Consider the following 13,823-nt stretch of genomic DNA (forward strand, 5'->3'; position numbering starts at 1 on the left):
GACAAAACTCATAGGAATGCATCAAGGCAAAGGCTTTTTAATTTTTGTTTGGCTGTATCAGCCAATGTAAATTATGTTCAACTTTCAAGTTGCTCCTGGTTTGGTATTTTTGTGTTCACGCTAGTCAGTTATCCCAGACTCATCTTTTATCCTGTGCCTTTTCAGATTCTTTCAACTAGTTTTTTAACAGAGTATATATTTGTTAAAATTAAATTTATAGTAGTTCAACTTTGTGAAACTGCCAACCTCCAGCAAAATCCCACATATGTGAATATTCAGCAGGGGCTTGCTGTTCACTGGCGGCTAAGTGATTGGCATTTCTCAGAAAGGACCAAGGCTGTGTCCCTCTCAGTCATGGTGACTGGTGAATGGCTGTGATAACATTTTTGGGGAAGTGCTAACAAGGCATCAGATAAACAGGTTTTGCTAGTAGAGGCTGAAGGCCCTGAGCTCTCGGCCAGTTTGAGAGCCTCTGAAGTTCCACCCTAAGTTACGTCAGTACCACGTGGTCTCCAAGCTGTCCACTCAGGCTGCTCCTGGTTATCATTACTGGGCTTCACTCCCGAAGCCTGCACCAAGTCTGTTCACATGGTTTCTCGCTTATCTCCTTGTTTTGCAGACAGCCTTGCTTACCATCTTGATGAAATCATTAGGGAATAAGAATACCGTCCTCCTTGGCTTGGGTTTCCAGATGTTCCAGTTAGCCTGGTATGGCTTTGGATCTCAGGCCTGGTAAGCCTCTTTCCTGAATTCTTATGAACTAGCAGAAAATTGCATCTTTCAGAGGAGCCTGAGTTTGTTGAGTGTGATGTGAAGGAAAGCAAGGATTATTTTACCGGCTTGGAATATTAAACATTTCAAAAACTGTTCAGACATAATTTGTTAGGTAGTGCTGGAGCTAGGTAATTTAAGAGCCATTGTAAAGATTGTCTTTACCTCGGCTTTCAGTGAATTGTTAATTAAATGTGTGTGCTTCCTCCTCCAATCCCTCCAAAAATTTTATGTCAGTTTTTAGGTATATCACATATACTCAAAAACAAAACAAAATGGGAGTTGATGCTTTCTGCTCTTCCCCCCTTCTCTCTCTCCCTCCCTCCCTCTCTAAAAATGAATAAAAAAGAGAAATGCAAATCACAAGAGAATGGCCTGACCTCTGGTAGGCAGTGGATAAAAGGTCCACCTGGAATGCTGAGGTTGCTGGTTTAGAACCCTGGGCTTGCCTGGTCAGGGCACATAGGGGAGTTAATGCTTCCTGCTCCTCCCCCTTCTCTTTCTCTCTCCCTCTCTCATTCTCTCCCCTTCAAACATGAATAATTTTTAAAAATGCAAATTATAAAAACAAAAGACAAGGAAAATGATAGCAGAGGTCGTTGCTGTAGTTAGCTGAGTGACCTTGGGCAGTTACATAACCTTTGTAACAGCTTTTGAGTTAGAACAATTGTACGATTTCATCTAAAATCATGTGTACTCGGAGGCAGCTGTTACTGCTAACATATTCTATTCCCATAAGCAGAAAGGCCAGAATAAGCCCTGGAGTCAGAAGAAATAAAAAGAATCCTGAGTGCTGTCTTGTTATGTGGCAAGTCTCCCCATGTGCCTGCTTACCAAAGACTCTAAACACCAGAGTTCATATCTCTATTTCAAATAGTAGAGTTAGTTCTCCTTATATATGATATAATTTACAGAAGTAAAAAATGCAAGAGGTCAGTAGATGATTCCTGTTCTTTAAGATTTCAGTCCTATGAACTTTGGTTCAGTAGCTGAGTCAGTCAGGCTCATGCTGTGTTTAAAAGATTTTGTCAACCTGAAGGGTTTATTCTTTCCAGGCAGGATGTACAATGTTGGCATCCCCAAGGAAGTCTGGCCAGTGAGGCCTTACCTTCCTCACACTCATGCTCAACATGATACATGCTTCAGTTCCTTTCGCTGAGAAAAGGACAGAAGTCTAAAGGAAGCAGCGTGGCAGTCTGGGGGATGTTACCCTGTACTCCAGGTTTCCGGGCTTTGTGTTGGTAGCACACGACACTTGGTTGAGGGGCAGCAAAACTAGCAGCTCAAGGAGCTCAGGGGCAATGCAAAGGTGAGCCTTTGAGAAGTACAAAGAAAAAGTGGGAAGTGTGAAATTTATGGAAACAAGAAATCCTTTAGAGCTTCATTGAGCTTATATCTAAAGGTGGCAATAGGGAGCTCAAGAAGAACAATTTTGAAAGAGGTAAAATAAAATAGACAAATGATACTTTCCCAGCCCGTGAAGTGATAAGTATTAACAGACTGGCATATAACTTTTCATGTTAAAAAAAATCCATCATTAAAGAGGAAAAATTAAATACAACTTATGAAAACAGAAAGCATTTTGTGTTTTCGCCATCGATGGTACTCTGAGCAGCAAGCTCCTTGGAGCTGTCCTGCCCGCTTGATGACAGCCTGTCCTGTCATTGCAGGATGATGTGGGCAGCAGGGACCGTGGCCGCCATGTCCAGCATCACGTTTCCAGCAGTCAGTGCCCTCGTCTCTCAGAATGCAGAGTCAGATCAGCAAGGTGAGGTCGCTGTCCTCTGTCTGTTTTCTTCTTCAGCTGAGATGTACCTGCCGGACACATGAGCGGCTCTGAGCCTCTCTTCACATTTGTGTGGTCTCTTCTCAACAATCAGACCTAGTTACTTTGGCAAATAGAAAGATTCTGTTTTCCTGCCTTCTCTGATCTTATACTCATGTTTTTAAAATGTAGACTCAAAGTTCAGAATACTAAGAATTAGAAATAGAACTGTTCCCTGGTCAGTTGGCTCAGCGGTAGTGCTGGCCCGGCATGTGGATGGCCCAGGTTCGATTCCTGGCCAGGGCACACAGGAGAAAACACCCATCTGCTTCTCCACCCTCCCCCTTATCTCCCCCCCCCATCTCTTCCCCTTCCTCAGCCATGGCTCAAACAGTTTGAGCCCAGGTGCTGAGGATGGCTCCGTGGCCACCTCCTCAGGTGCTATTGGCTCAGTTTCCTACCAGTGGAGCAATGCCCCAGATGGGTAGAGCATCACCTCCTGGTGGGCTTGCCAGGTGGATCCCAGTCGGGTGCACATGTGGGAGTCTGTCTCGGCCTCTCTGCCTCTCACATAAAAAAAAAAGAGAGAGAGAGAGAGATAGAACTGTTTTCTCTTTTTTGGTTTTGACACCTCTTTAGTGGGATGCCATCAGACTTGACTATAATCATACTTCAGCAGATGTTTGTTAAATAATGATAGGCTAGTTAGTAAAACAATGAGCTCTTTATTTAATCACTGTAATCACTTTCTTCATGGGACCACTCTTTTAGTTTAATTTAGGAAATGATCCTTTGAGAGGATGAAGAAAAATGTGTAGTTGTTGGTAATTAAATGCAGAGTGAGAGACAGTTAAGAGGACTCTGGAGTGCGGTTTGTAGACTCTCAGCCTTCGTCTGCCTCTGGCTTCCCATCAGGTAGTTCCCACTACCAGAATTAATCTTCCTTCTTCATCTTTTAATGACTCACCTTACTGTAGTCAAGAAGTACTAAATTTTAGAAGGAAAAATTTTAAATGCCTTAGAGCCCTTTAAAAGTTTCTATTTAAAAACCTATATTGGGCCCTGGCCGGTTGGCTCAGCGGTAGAGCGTCGGCCTAGCGTGCGGAGGACCCGGGTTCGATTCCCGGCCAGGGCACATAGGAGAAGCGCCCATTTGCTTCTCCACCCCTCCGCCGCGCGCTTTCCCTCTCTGTCTCTCTCTTCCCCTCCCGCAGCCAAGGCTCCATTGGAGCAAAGATGGCCCGGGCGCTGGGGATGGCTCTGTGGCCTCTGCCCCAGGCACTAGAGTGGCTCTGGTCGCAACATGGCGACCCCCAGGATGGGCAGAGCATCACCCCCTGGTGGGCAGAGCGTCGCCCCTGGTGGGCGTGCCGGGTGGATCCCGGTCGGGCGCATGCGGGAGTCTGTCTGACTGTCTCTCCCTGTTTCTAGCTTCAGAAAAATTAAAAAAAAAAAAAAAAAGAAAAAAAAAAAAAATAAAAACCTATATTGGAAAAGATAGTTTATTTATTGCACCTGTTTTTTCATATCAAATTAGCCATCTTATTCATATCCACATTTTAAAATAGAGTCACTTGACCACAATTCTGTGTGTCCCTGGCTGCGGTACCTCAGCTGGCTGCACACGCGTGGAGAGGCCTGTGACCGCGTGAGGGTGTGCCTCAGCTGGCTGCACACGCGTGGAGAGGCCTGTGACCGCGTGAGGGTGTGCCTCAGCTGGCTGCACACGCGTGGAGAGGCCTGTGACCGCGTGAGGGTGTGCCTCAGCTGGCTGCACACGCGTGGAGAGGCCTGTGACCGCGTGAGGGTGTGCCTCAGCTGGCTGCACACGCGTGGAGAGGCCTGTGACCGCGTGAGGGTGTGCCTCAGCTGGCTGCACACGCGTGGAGAGGCCTGTGACCGCGTGAGGGTGTGCCTCAGCTGGCTGCACACGCGTGGAGAGGCCTGTGACCGCGTGAGGGTGTGCCTCAGCTGGCTGCACACGCGTGGAGAGGCCTGTGACCGCGTGAGGGTGTGCCTCAGCTGGCTGCACACGTGTGGAGAGGCCTGTGACCGCGTGAGGGTGTGCCTCAGCTGGCTGCACACGCGTGGAGAGGCCTGTGACCGCGTGAGGGCGTGCCTCTGGAACTGGGCGCCACTCAATGTTTGACAGAAGCTGTCCTATCTCGTGGCATAAATTCTCTTTGGCTCTTTTTATCCTTATATTTATTAATACAGATGTTTCTAAATGTCAGCATACAAAATTATTACAACACACTGTATTAGCTTGAATTATCTTTGACCATTTTTGACCTACAGAAACATTCATTTCCAACAGTCCAAGCTAACTTTTTACCTGGCACATTAGAAACCAGAGATATTTAGAAATTGGCATTTGTGGGGCTTATCATTGCACATCTATAGAAGGATGCATTCGAAGTCAGGGCCCCTCGGGAACTGAGTCACTGGAAGGCTGGTATCACAGCCTCAGGGCGGTTGTGCACTCACATGGACTGGGCTGCATGACACAGGGGACATATATTTTTGTAAAGCGCCTTTCAATGAAAAGAGCAGTCAAATCTTAATCCACAGAAAAGTGGAAATTGTCTGTAAATAGAGATTAAAGTTCTTAATTTTATTATTCCGTTTATAGGAATATCTTAACTGTTAAGGGGGGAACTCAGCCCCTAAAGGATTTCAGAAACATCATTTCATCTCCTTAGAGATGTTAGGACACAGAATGACATTAGAAGGACATAGTAAAACCAGGAACACATTGTGCCATGAGGGAAAATATGATGGGTGAGATCCCTAAACTCTCCTCAGTGTGGACTGAGTCTGCTGATCAGTATGTCATCGTCTGTAAGGCAGCTGGTAAGTCCCAGGCTTGAGGTGTTTTTCAGAGAAGACCAGCTTCCTTCTTTGTTCTCACTTAGGCGTTGCCCAGGGGATCATAACTGGAATAAGAGGGCTGTGTAACGGCCTGGGGCCAGCGCTGTATGGCTTCATATTCTACATGTTCCATGTGGAGCTGACTGAGCTGGAACCAAAACTGAATTCCAACAATGCTGCTCTGCAGGTAATGCGGTGATAATCCTGGTTTTATAATAGTGATTATGTCTGATTGTAGCAAAACCTTCTGACCTTAAATTTGGAGAATATCTTACTTGGATAATATTACTATTGTATTTGACAGTAGTGTGTGCTATGTTCAGTGCTTACCGGGAGTGGGGAGGCATCGTTTCAGTGACTTAATATCTTATATAAAAGATTTGTCTTAGCTCTGTTCTCATCTACACAACAACTCCGGTCAGAATGCCGTCCTCTGGTACAGCCCAGGCCAGATAAAATATAAAATGGCAAACAGTTCCAGCTAGAAGTTGAGTGAGAGTACTTTGCCTTTTCTTTATTTAGTATTTCTTGCCACCTTCCTCTTAAGTGACATTTAATATAGATATCTGTACAAAATTGGAATTAATGTTCACGTACAGAAAGCGTGACCTAAGGTCGTAGGACGAGATTAGAGATAAACAGCTGTTACTTAGAGGTTTGGTTAAACTATTGACATGGTAGGAAAGCAGGGATTAGTTGCCTTTTGTTATATTCTAAACTCTAGGCTCTAGGACACTTAGTGAAACATTTGCTCATGAGAAAATGATTCACTTTGAGGTGGTGTGGGGTTTTTGGAGGGTTGGGTGTGCTGGATTGGGGTCATCCAGAACTAATTTTGCATTGAAAAGACTAACCAAATTCTTCATCTTCATTCCCCCCCAACACCACCAGGGAGCTGTCATCCCAGGCCCACCATTTTTATTTGGGGCATGTATAGTTCTTATGTCTTTTCTGGTTGCCTTATTCATCCCTGAATACAGTAATGGAATTAAAAAACATAGCAACAGCATCAGTGGCAACCTGAGCAACACCCCGGAACGGGGCAGCGATGAGGACATCGAGCCGCTGCTGCACGACAGCAGCATCTGGGAGCTCTCTTCCTTCGAGGAGCCTGGGAGTCAGTGCACTGAGCTGTGACCTCTGCGGCAAGAGGGAGTCTGCAGACCCCGTCTCTCTGACATTGTTGGGGAGCCTCACCCCGGCAGACTTTATGGTGCTGGAGGGGAGAGATGCTAGTGGCATCCTTTAGGGTCGAGTTTGATAAGTAACCCTCTGCCTCCCTCTTCTTCCTTCTCCTGTTCCTTCTTTTCCGGGTTTTTTTTTTTCTGTTTGTACATTAGAACAAGTTAAGATTTGAAATATGTTGTTGCAAATAGTATGCAACTCTCAAAGTTATCTGGAGTCCAGACTTCAAAACTCAAATAGAAAAAGTCGTGCCTGCTATAAAGGATGACTTTCCTTAATACCTCCAGAGCAGAATGACAGCAGTTTTCCACATCATTTTCAGAAGAAGGTGCAGGGTTGTGGTGCGACTGCCATCTCTGGCCAGATTCAAGATAAAGAACCCCTTCTTATTCTCTTGCCCTGTTTCTCTGAAAAGTGCCCGCTTAGCCCACAGGTGTTTGAGTGGCTGCTCCTAGCGTCACTGAGTATCAGGGATCTATTGCCTTTGTTCAAAGGTCAAACAAAAACCTAGTCTTATTCTCCTTTCCTTGTCTTTATTCAATATTCTTGGCTAAGATGAAATTCAGCATATACACTTCCAGATATTAATAACATTGATCAGTGATAGTCTTTACCAGTGAAGAAAATTTTTCCTTATAAATTTAAATCATGAAGAAATAGCAGTTCAGCTTCCTCAACTGAGTGTCTTGGTCAAATCCAAAGTATTTACAGAAGAAAACGCACATCAAGCATCCTGGTAGCAACATAGAAATTGGAGGGTGCTTCTAAGAAAGTTTCGGCAACATAAACATTCCTAAGTGAGTATGAGAGGAACTGGATGCAGTGGAGTTCATATCCAGGTTCAGACCCACACAGTGGATTATTGTTTGTTCCTTCCCACATCTGTGTCCTGCTTCTCATTCTCATTCATCACACTCCTGCCTTAATTGCTCTGTGTAGGATGCATTGGTTTTCAACAGGTCTTTGTTTCCATCTGTTTATCTATCTTTTGAATCTCATGGGAATATGCACATCGTATTCCTTTCTAAAATATAATAGTTTAGGAAGCTTACTTTCACAAAAAGTTTCTTGCTAATTTTTCGAGATGTTTTATGGACAAAGAAAACTACAGATTTATATACATTTTGCTGCACCAGTAACCGAACCAATTCACTAGGGCCTACCTTTAACAGAGCACTTCCTTGAAAGTTTTATAAGTATGAAATATATGTAGATATTTGTAAGGAGTTTTAAATTTTTTTTTGATAGAGTGCTGTGTAAATCTTGTATTCCTAAATACAATGAAGGTGTTGACAGAAAAAAAATATATACAACTTTTATAAAGGGTTATGTACTGACTGAATACATTTAAAAGAAAATATATTTTGGAACCTGTTGTGCTATGAACAGAAATGACATATCTTTTTACTATGCTGTTGGTTTTTAAGTTAAGCTTCCTAATGCATAATAAATTTGCAATGGATACTTTTATGTCTTTTGTGTTTCTTTAAAGCAAGTAGTACCACTGGTCTTTGGGTTTCTCTTTTAAATGGCTTTCAACTAAAATAAATAGCTAAACTTTAAGCTAATGCAAAATGTATGTATATTTTCAAACAGTTTAATTTTTAACAAACTTCCTTCCAAATCTCCATTTAATAACAGATCATAACTTTTTTTTTTTTAAAGCAGCGACAAAGATATTTGTATATAGATGCTGATTAGCAGCATTATTCACAATAGCCAAAAGGTGGAAGCAACCCCAGTGTCCATTTTTGGATGAATGAATAAAGAAAATACGGTATATTCATACAATGTAGGATATTACTCTAGAAAGGAAGGAAATCCTGACACATGCTACATAACATGGATGAACAATAAAGACATGCTAAGTGAACAAAGCCAGTCACAAGTGGACAAATACTACATGATTCCACTTTTATAAAGTACCTAGTCAAATTCATGGAGACACAAAGTAAAATAGTGGTTGCCAGGATTAGGGGAAGGGGAAGTGGTAGAGTTTCAGTTCTATGAGATGGAAAAGTTCTGAAAATGGATGGTGAGGATGGCTGTACAACAATGAGTGTGAAGGCCACAGAGCTGCTTCAAAATTAACATGTATAAGTGCCAGTATTTTACAAATGCTCTCATAGCATCTTTGTTCTTTACCACTGCTTAACAAAATTGTTTTTTTACCCAGTAAAACAAATGGTCATTTATTATTTTTTTGTAATAGGGTAGATTTTTTTAAATTGGGATAAAATTCACCATTTTAACCATTCCAAATGTACTATTCACTGGTTTTTAGCTTATTTGCATGGTGGTGCAGCTGTTAGCTATGTTGCTTAAGGATCTGCATTTCTAACAAGTTCCCAGGAGATGCTGGTGTTGCTGGTCTTAGGACAACAGTTAAGAACTGTTCCAAGGCATTATGGGGCTAACAAGAACAGTTTCCCAGGATTGAGGGAACAAACGCTACAAGTTTGAATTATTAAAACAGAACTTAGGGACCCTGGCCGGTTGGCTCAGTGGTAGAGCGTCGGCCTGGCTTGCAGAAGTCCCGGGTTTGATTCCCGGCCAGGGCACACAGGAGAAGCGCCCATCTGCTTCTCCACCCCTCCCCCTCTCCTTCCTCTCTGTCTCTCTCTTCCCCTCCCGCAGCCGAGGCTCCATTGGAGCAAAGATGGCCCGGGCGCTGGGGGATGGCTCCTTGGCCTCTGCCCCAGGCTCTAGAGTGGCTCTGGTCACAACAGAGCGATGCCCCAGAGGGGCAGAGCGTTGCCCCCTGGTGGGCGTGCCGGGTGGATCCCGGTTGGGCGCATGCGGGAGTCTGTCTCTCCCCGTTTCCAGCTTCAGAAAAATACAAAAAAAAAACAACAAACAGAACTTAGGGAAAGGTTATAGAATCTGTATTTGGGGCTCTGGCCAGTTGGCTCAGTGGTAGAGTGTTGGCCAGCGAGTGGATGTCCCAGGTTTGATTCCTGGTCAGGGCACACAAGAGAAGCACCCATCAGCTTCTCCACCCATCCTCCTCTCGCTTCTCTCTCCCCCTCCAGCAGGCATGGCTCAATTGGAGCCAGTTGGCCCTGGGCGCTTAGGATGGCTCCATGGACTCTGCCTCAGGTGCTAAGAAGAGCTTGGTTGCTAAGCAATGGAGCAACACCCCCTAGTGGGCTTGCAGGGTGGATCCTGGTCAGGGCACATGTGGGAGTCTGTCTCTGCCACCCTTCTCCCTGAATTCAAAAAAAAAAAAATCTGTAGTTGGGTCTCAGATTTGTGAAAAAAGGCTGCCAGCTGCCCAATGGTGGCTCTAAGCTTGAATGTGAGGTCTTTGGAGGTAGGGGGTGGCTGGGACTGGCACAGTGTACCTGGTTCTACAGATACTGGAAAAATTGCAAACTAGGAACAGCTGCTGCTATGGAAGGACTTGCTATGACTAGGGTGAAGTAGTATTGCCAAACACAGCTGTTAGAAATGAGAATACAGCCAGGAGCTAGTCCCTCTCTTCCTCTTCAGTTAGCAGTTCCCTTCTAGCATCCTTTATTGGCAGAGCTAAGAGAGCCAGCCAGCAAAGCAGAGCAAGTGTGCCAAGTAAAGTATGGAGTCATTAACCCCATCAACGTCTGGTACCCATGTGTGAGCCACCAGCCAACTCCATATCCTAACTAATGAGATGTACCTATCTTACTAATAATCCGTATTCGGGACATAAAAATGAGACTCAGAGACATGAACAAGAGTGTGGGGGTTATGGGGTTGGGGGAGGGGAGGGGCACAAAGAAAACCTGAAGGTGACGGAAGACAGACTTTGGGTGATGGGAAGGCAGCATAATCAAATGTCAAAATAACCTAGAGGTTTTCTTTGAACATATGTACCCTGATTTATCAATGTCACCCCATTAAAATTAATTTAAAAAAATAATAATCTGTATTCTCTGAAAAATTAGAAGATGCAAAATCTCAGCAGTCACGACTTCTATTTCAATTGTAATTAACTTCTTTAGCTCATCTAGGGATGCACATATAAGGACTGATCATCCAGCGCTCCAAACCCTCCCAGAGTTTTTAGACATTCAGGAGAGAAGCAGACACATAAAAAAGCGAGGGATGACCAGAGGAGTACGGCCTCTGGGAGCCCCACTCAGGAGCAGCACACTAAGATCCACTACAGGAAAATCCTAGTCGTCTGTAAGCATGGCTTCCAACAGAATAAGTTTAATCCATAAGTCAGCTACTGAACTGCTGCACCTCCTCCCTGCTTGGCTTTTAGTAGCTTTACTTACATTTTTATCCACCCTGTAGGCTGCATAAGTAGAGATGATGTTGTGTTTGTCAGGCTTCGAAAAAGATGCCCCAAAGGGGACCTTATATATTTCTAAGATACTACCCAAGTTTAGATGAGGCTATTCCCCCTTTGTCTTGCCTGTATCTGCACTGTGAGGGCAAGCATTAGGTGGAGGACACTGACAACTACTACTCATGTGGCCAGCAGCACCTGAAGGTACATTTTACCCAGCTATTCAGGACTCTGTATTCCACCCCATTAAATGGGGAGATGAACCCGCACCAGTTGTGAAACAGGTGGGAAGTGGGGACCTTCTTCATGTATTTACTTCGAGTCTTGATACCAAATTTTCAGACTCATCAACAATTTATGTATCTTATAAAAGCCGATCGATGCAATAGAAGATGCTGGCTTTGCCCTGAAAGACCTTGCCAAAACTTGGGAGATGTTGGAGTGTCCCAGGTTCGCTCTCCAGTCAGGGCACACTTGAGAAACAACCATCTGCTTCTCTTCTCCTCCCCCTTCTCTCCCTCTTCCCCTCCTGCAGCCAGTAGCTCAATTGGTTCAAGTGTAGGCCCTAGGCTCAGGATAGCTCTGTTGGTCTAAGCACGGCAGCCTCAGGTGCTAAAAATAGCTCAACTGATTTGAGCATCAGACCAAGATGGGGTTTCCAGGTGGATCCTGGGGGGCGTTTGAGGGAGTCTGTCTCACTATCTCCCCTACTCTCACTTAAACAAACAAAAAACACAAGATATTGCAGACTATGGATTCTAGGATATGGGGAGAAGGCAGACCCCTCTTTAGGGCTATAAAGGAGAGCAATCAACGAGAGTCACCTAACTTAACTTACATGGGGAAGAAAACAACAGAATGCTGGTTAGAGCATCATCCTGATATGCAGAGGTTGCCAATATGATCCACAGCCAGGACATACAAGAACAGATCAATGTTTCTCCCTCTCTCTCTAAAATGAATAAATAAATTTTTTAAAAATAATAAAAGAAGCTTTTACACAGGCACCAGCCCTAAGTTTACCAAATTTAGAAAAGCTCTTAATATTATGTTACTGAAAAATAATAAGATTACAGGTCCTGGCTCAGGCTTTGGGACCCACCAAGGCCTTGGGTTCTTTTTTCAAAATGCTAGATACAGTGGCTCAAGGCTGGCCTCATTGCCTCAGGTAGTAGCAGAGGCAACCTCGCTTTTAGAAGTACTGTACTTAAGATATCATTAGGGCCTGACCAGGTGGTGGCACAGTGGGTAGAGCATTGAACTGGGATGTGGAGGACCCAGGTTTGAGACCCCAAGGTCGCCAGCTTAAGCGAAGGCTCATCTAGTTTGAGCAAAAGCTCACCAGCTTGGACCCAAGGTCGCTGGCTCGAGAAAGCGGTTACTGGGTCTGCCGAAGGTCCACGGTCAAGGCACATATGAGAAAGCAATCAATGAACAACTAAGGCAGGGGTAGTCAACCTTTTTATACCTACCACCCACTTCTGTTTCTCTGTTAGTAGTAAAATTTTCTAACCACCCACCGGTTCCACAGTAATGGTGATTTATAAAGTAAGGAAGTAATTTTACTTTATAAAATTTATAAAGCAGAGTTATAGCAAATAATAATAATTACTTACCAAGTACTTTATGTCGGATTTTTGCTAAGTTTGGCAGAATAAATCTTTTTAAAACAATTTACTATAGTTACATCTATCTTTTTATTTATACTTTGGTTGCTCCACTACCACCCACCATGAAAGCTGAAATACCCACTAGTGGGTGGTAGGGACCAGGATGACCAGCACTGAACTAAGGTGTCGCAACAAAAAACTGATGATTGAAGCTACTCATCTCTCTCCTTTCCTGTCTGTCTGTTCCTATCTATCCCTCTCTCTGACTCTATCTCTGTCTCTGTAAAATATATATATCATTAGGACAAGATATAGCCCTATATATAGACTTCTTATCAAATTGGCCCATTATTTAATACTAGAGGACCTCATTGGATTACCAATATTGTATCTTATGATATCAGGTAATCCTAATAGAAAACTCACATGTAGAGATGATTCCAAGATGACAACGGAATAGGCAGATGTTCCAACTGTTGCTTCCCAGAATCGATCTGGAGTTGTAACTAATTTAAGAACAATCATCTTAAAAAATCAACTTCAGACTAAATGAAGAGGAGTTCATAACTAAGGAATCACAAAAGCCACACCAAGACTGGTAGAAGGCGTGGAGACATGAAAAACCTTCCTCAGCTCCCAGGAGCTAATGGGAGCTGAATTTCCAGAGGGACTGTCCCTGTAGGGCAGTTCGCCCTGAGAGGGAGGGTGTGCCAGCCTAGAGCACCAGAGCTTAGGAGTGCCCACACAGCATTTTGTGGTGAAAAGAGCCAAGGTTTTGTCTGAGAGAAAGAGAAGGGAGTTCTGAGAGACCCAAGAACTGTCTTAAACACAGAAAATCTCATTCACAGCTACTTACCCAGGGCTCTGGTGGAGGGAGGGCTGAAAGGACTAGAGACACATGAGGAGAGTGTGAAATCGGCAGCTGAGAGAGACATTGTGGGGAATTGGAAACCAGAACCCCTGTGCCGAGTCATTCTCCAATTCTGAGTTGCCGTCTTTCTTGGATGGAGCAGTCCCCTCCATGCAGCATCAGCCTGGGAGAGAGCAACTGCCCCACCCTCAAGAATCTCCCTTGTCCCACCCTATGAAGATTGGGCCCTGCTGAGAAGTAAACTGCCTTGGCCAAGAAGCAGGGGTGTGTCAGTGACTCAGTTTTCTGGTGTTGAGGCCAGAGGTTTCCCCCACACTCTCCTGAGAATTTAGTGCTTCCACCTCACAGGAGACTCAGTAGAAACTCTCTGGACTGTGGGCAGACCAGATCTCTGGGTTTCAGAATCCACACCAGACTCATAGTGGGCACAACTTACTGAGGTCTGTGAAAAATGTCAGGACAGACTGATACCTAGGG

General features: G+C 44.3%; 2 protein-coding genes across 2 annotated transcripts in view; one reads left to right on the forward strand and one right to left on the reverse strand.

Moving 5' to 3' along the window:
• The window catches only part of MFSD14B (major facilitator superfamily domain containing 14B), a 76,451-nt gene extending 68,389 nt beyond the window's left edge, over nt 1–8,062 (forward strand). The window contains exons 9-12 of the mRNA XM_066257450.1: nt 620–732; nt 2,442–2,539; nt 5,452–5,594; nt 6,299–8,062. Of these exons, the coding sequence (XP_066113547.1) occupies nt 620–732; nt 2,442–2,539; nt 5,452–5,594; nt 6,299–6,544 (600 nt within the window). The 3' untranslated portion in view covers nt 6,545–8,062. The remainder of the gene's footprint in view (nt 1–619; nt 733–2,441; nt 2,540–5,451; nt 5,595–6,298) is intronic.
• The window catches only part of ZNF484 (zinc finger protein 484), a 77,520-nt gene that overhangs the window by 7,094 nt on the left and 56,603 nt on the right, over nt 1–13,823 (reverse strand). The window lies entirely within an intron of this gene.

The sequence above is a fragment of the Saccopteryx bilineata genome, chromosome 2, assembly GCF_036850765.1.
Source record: "Saccopteryx bilineata isolate mSacBil1 chromosome 2, mSacBil1_pri_phased_curated, whole genome shotgun sequence".
NCBI classification, from domain to species: domain Eukaryota; kingdom Metazoa; phylum Chordata; class Mammalia; order Chiroptera; family Emballonuridae; genus Saccopteryx; species Saccopteryx bilineata.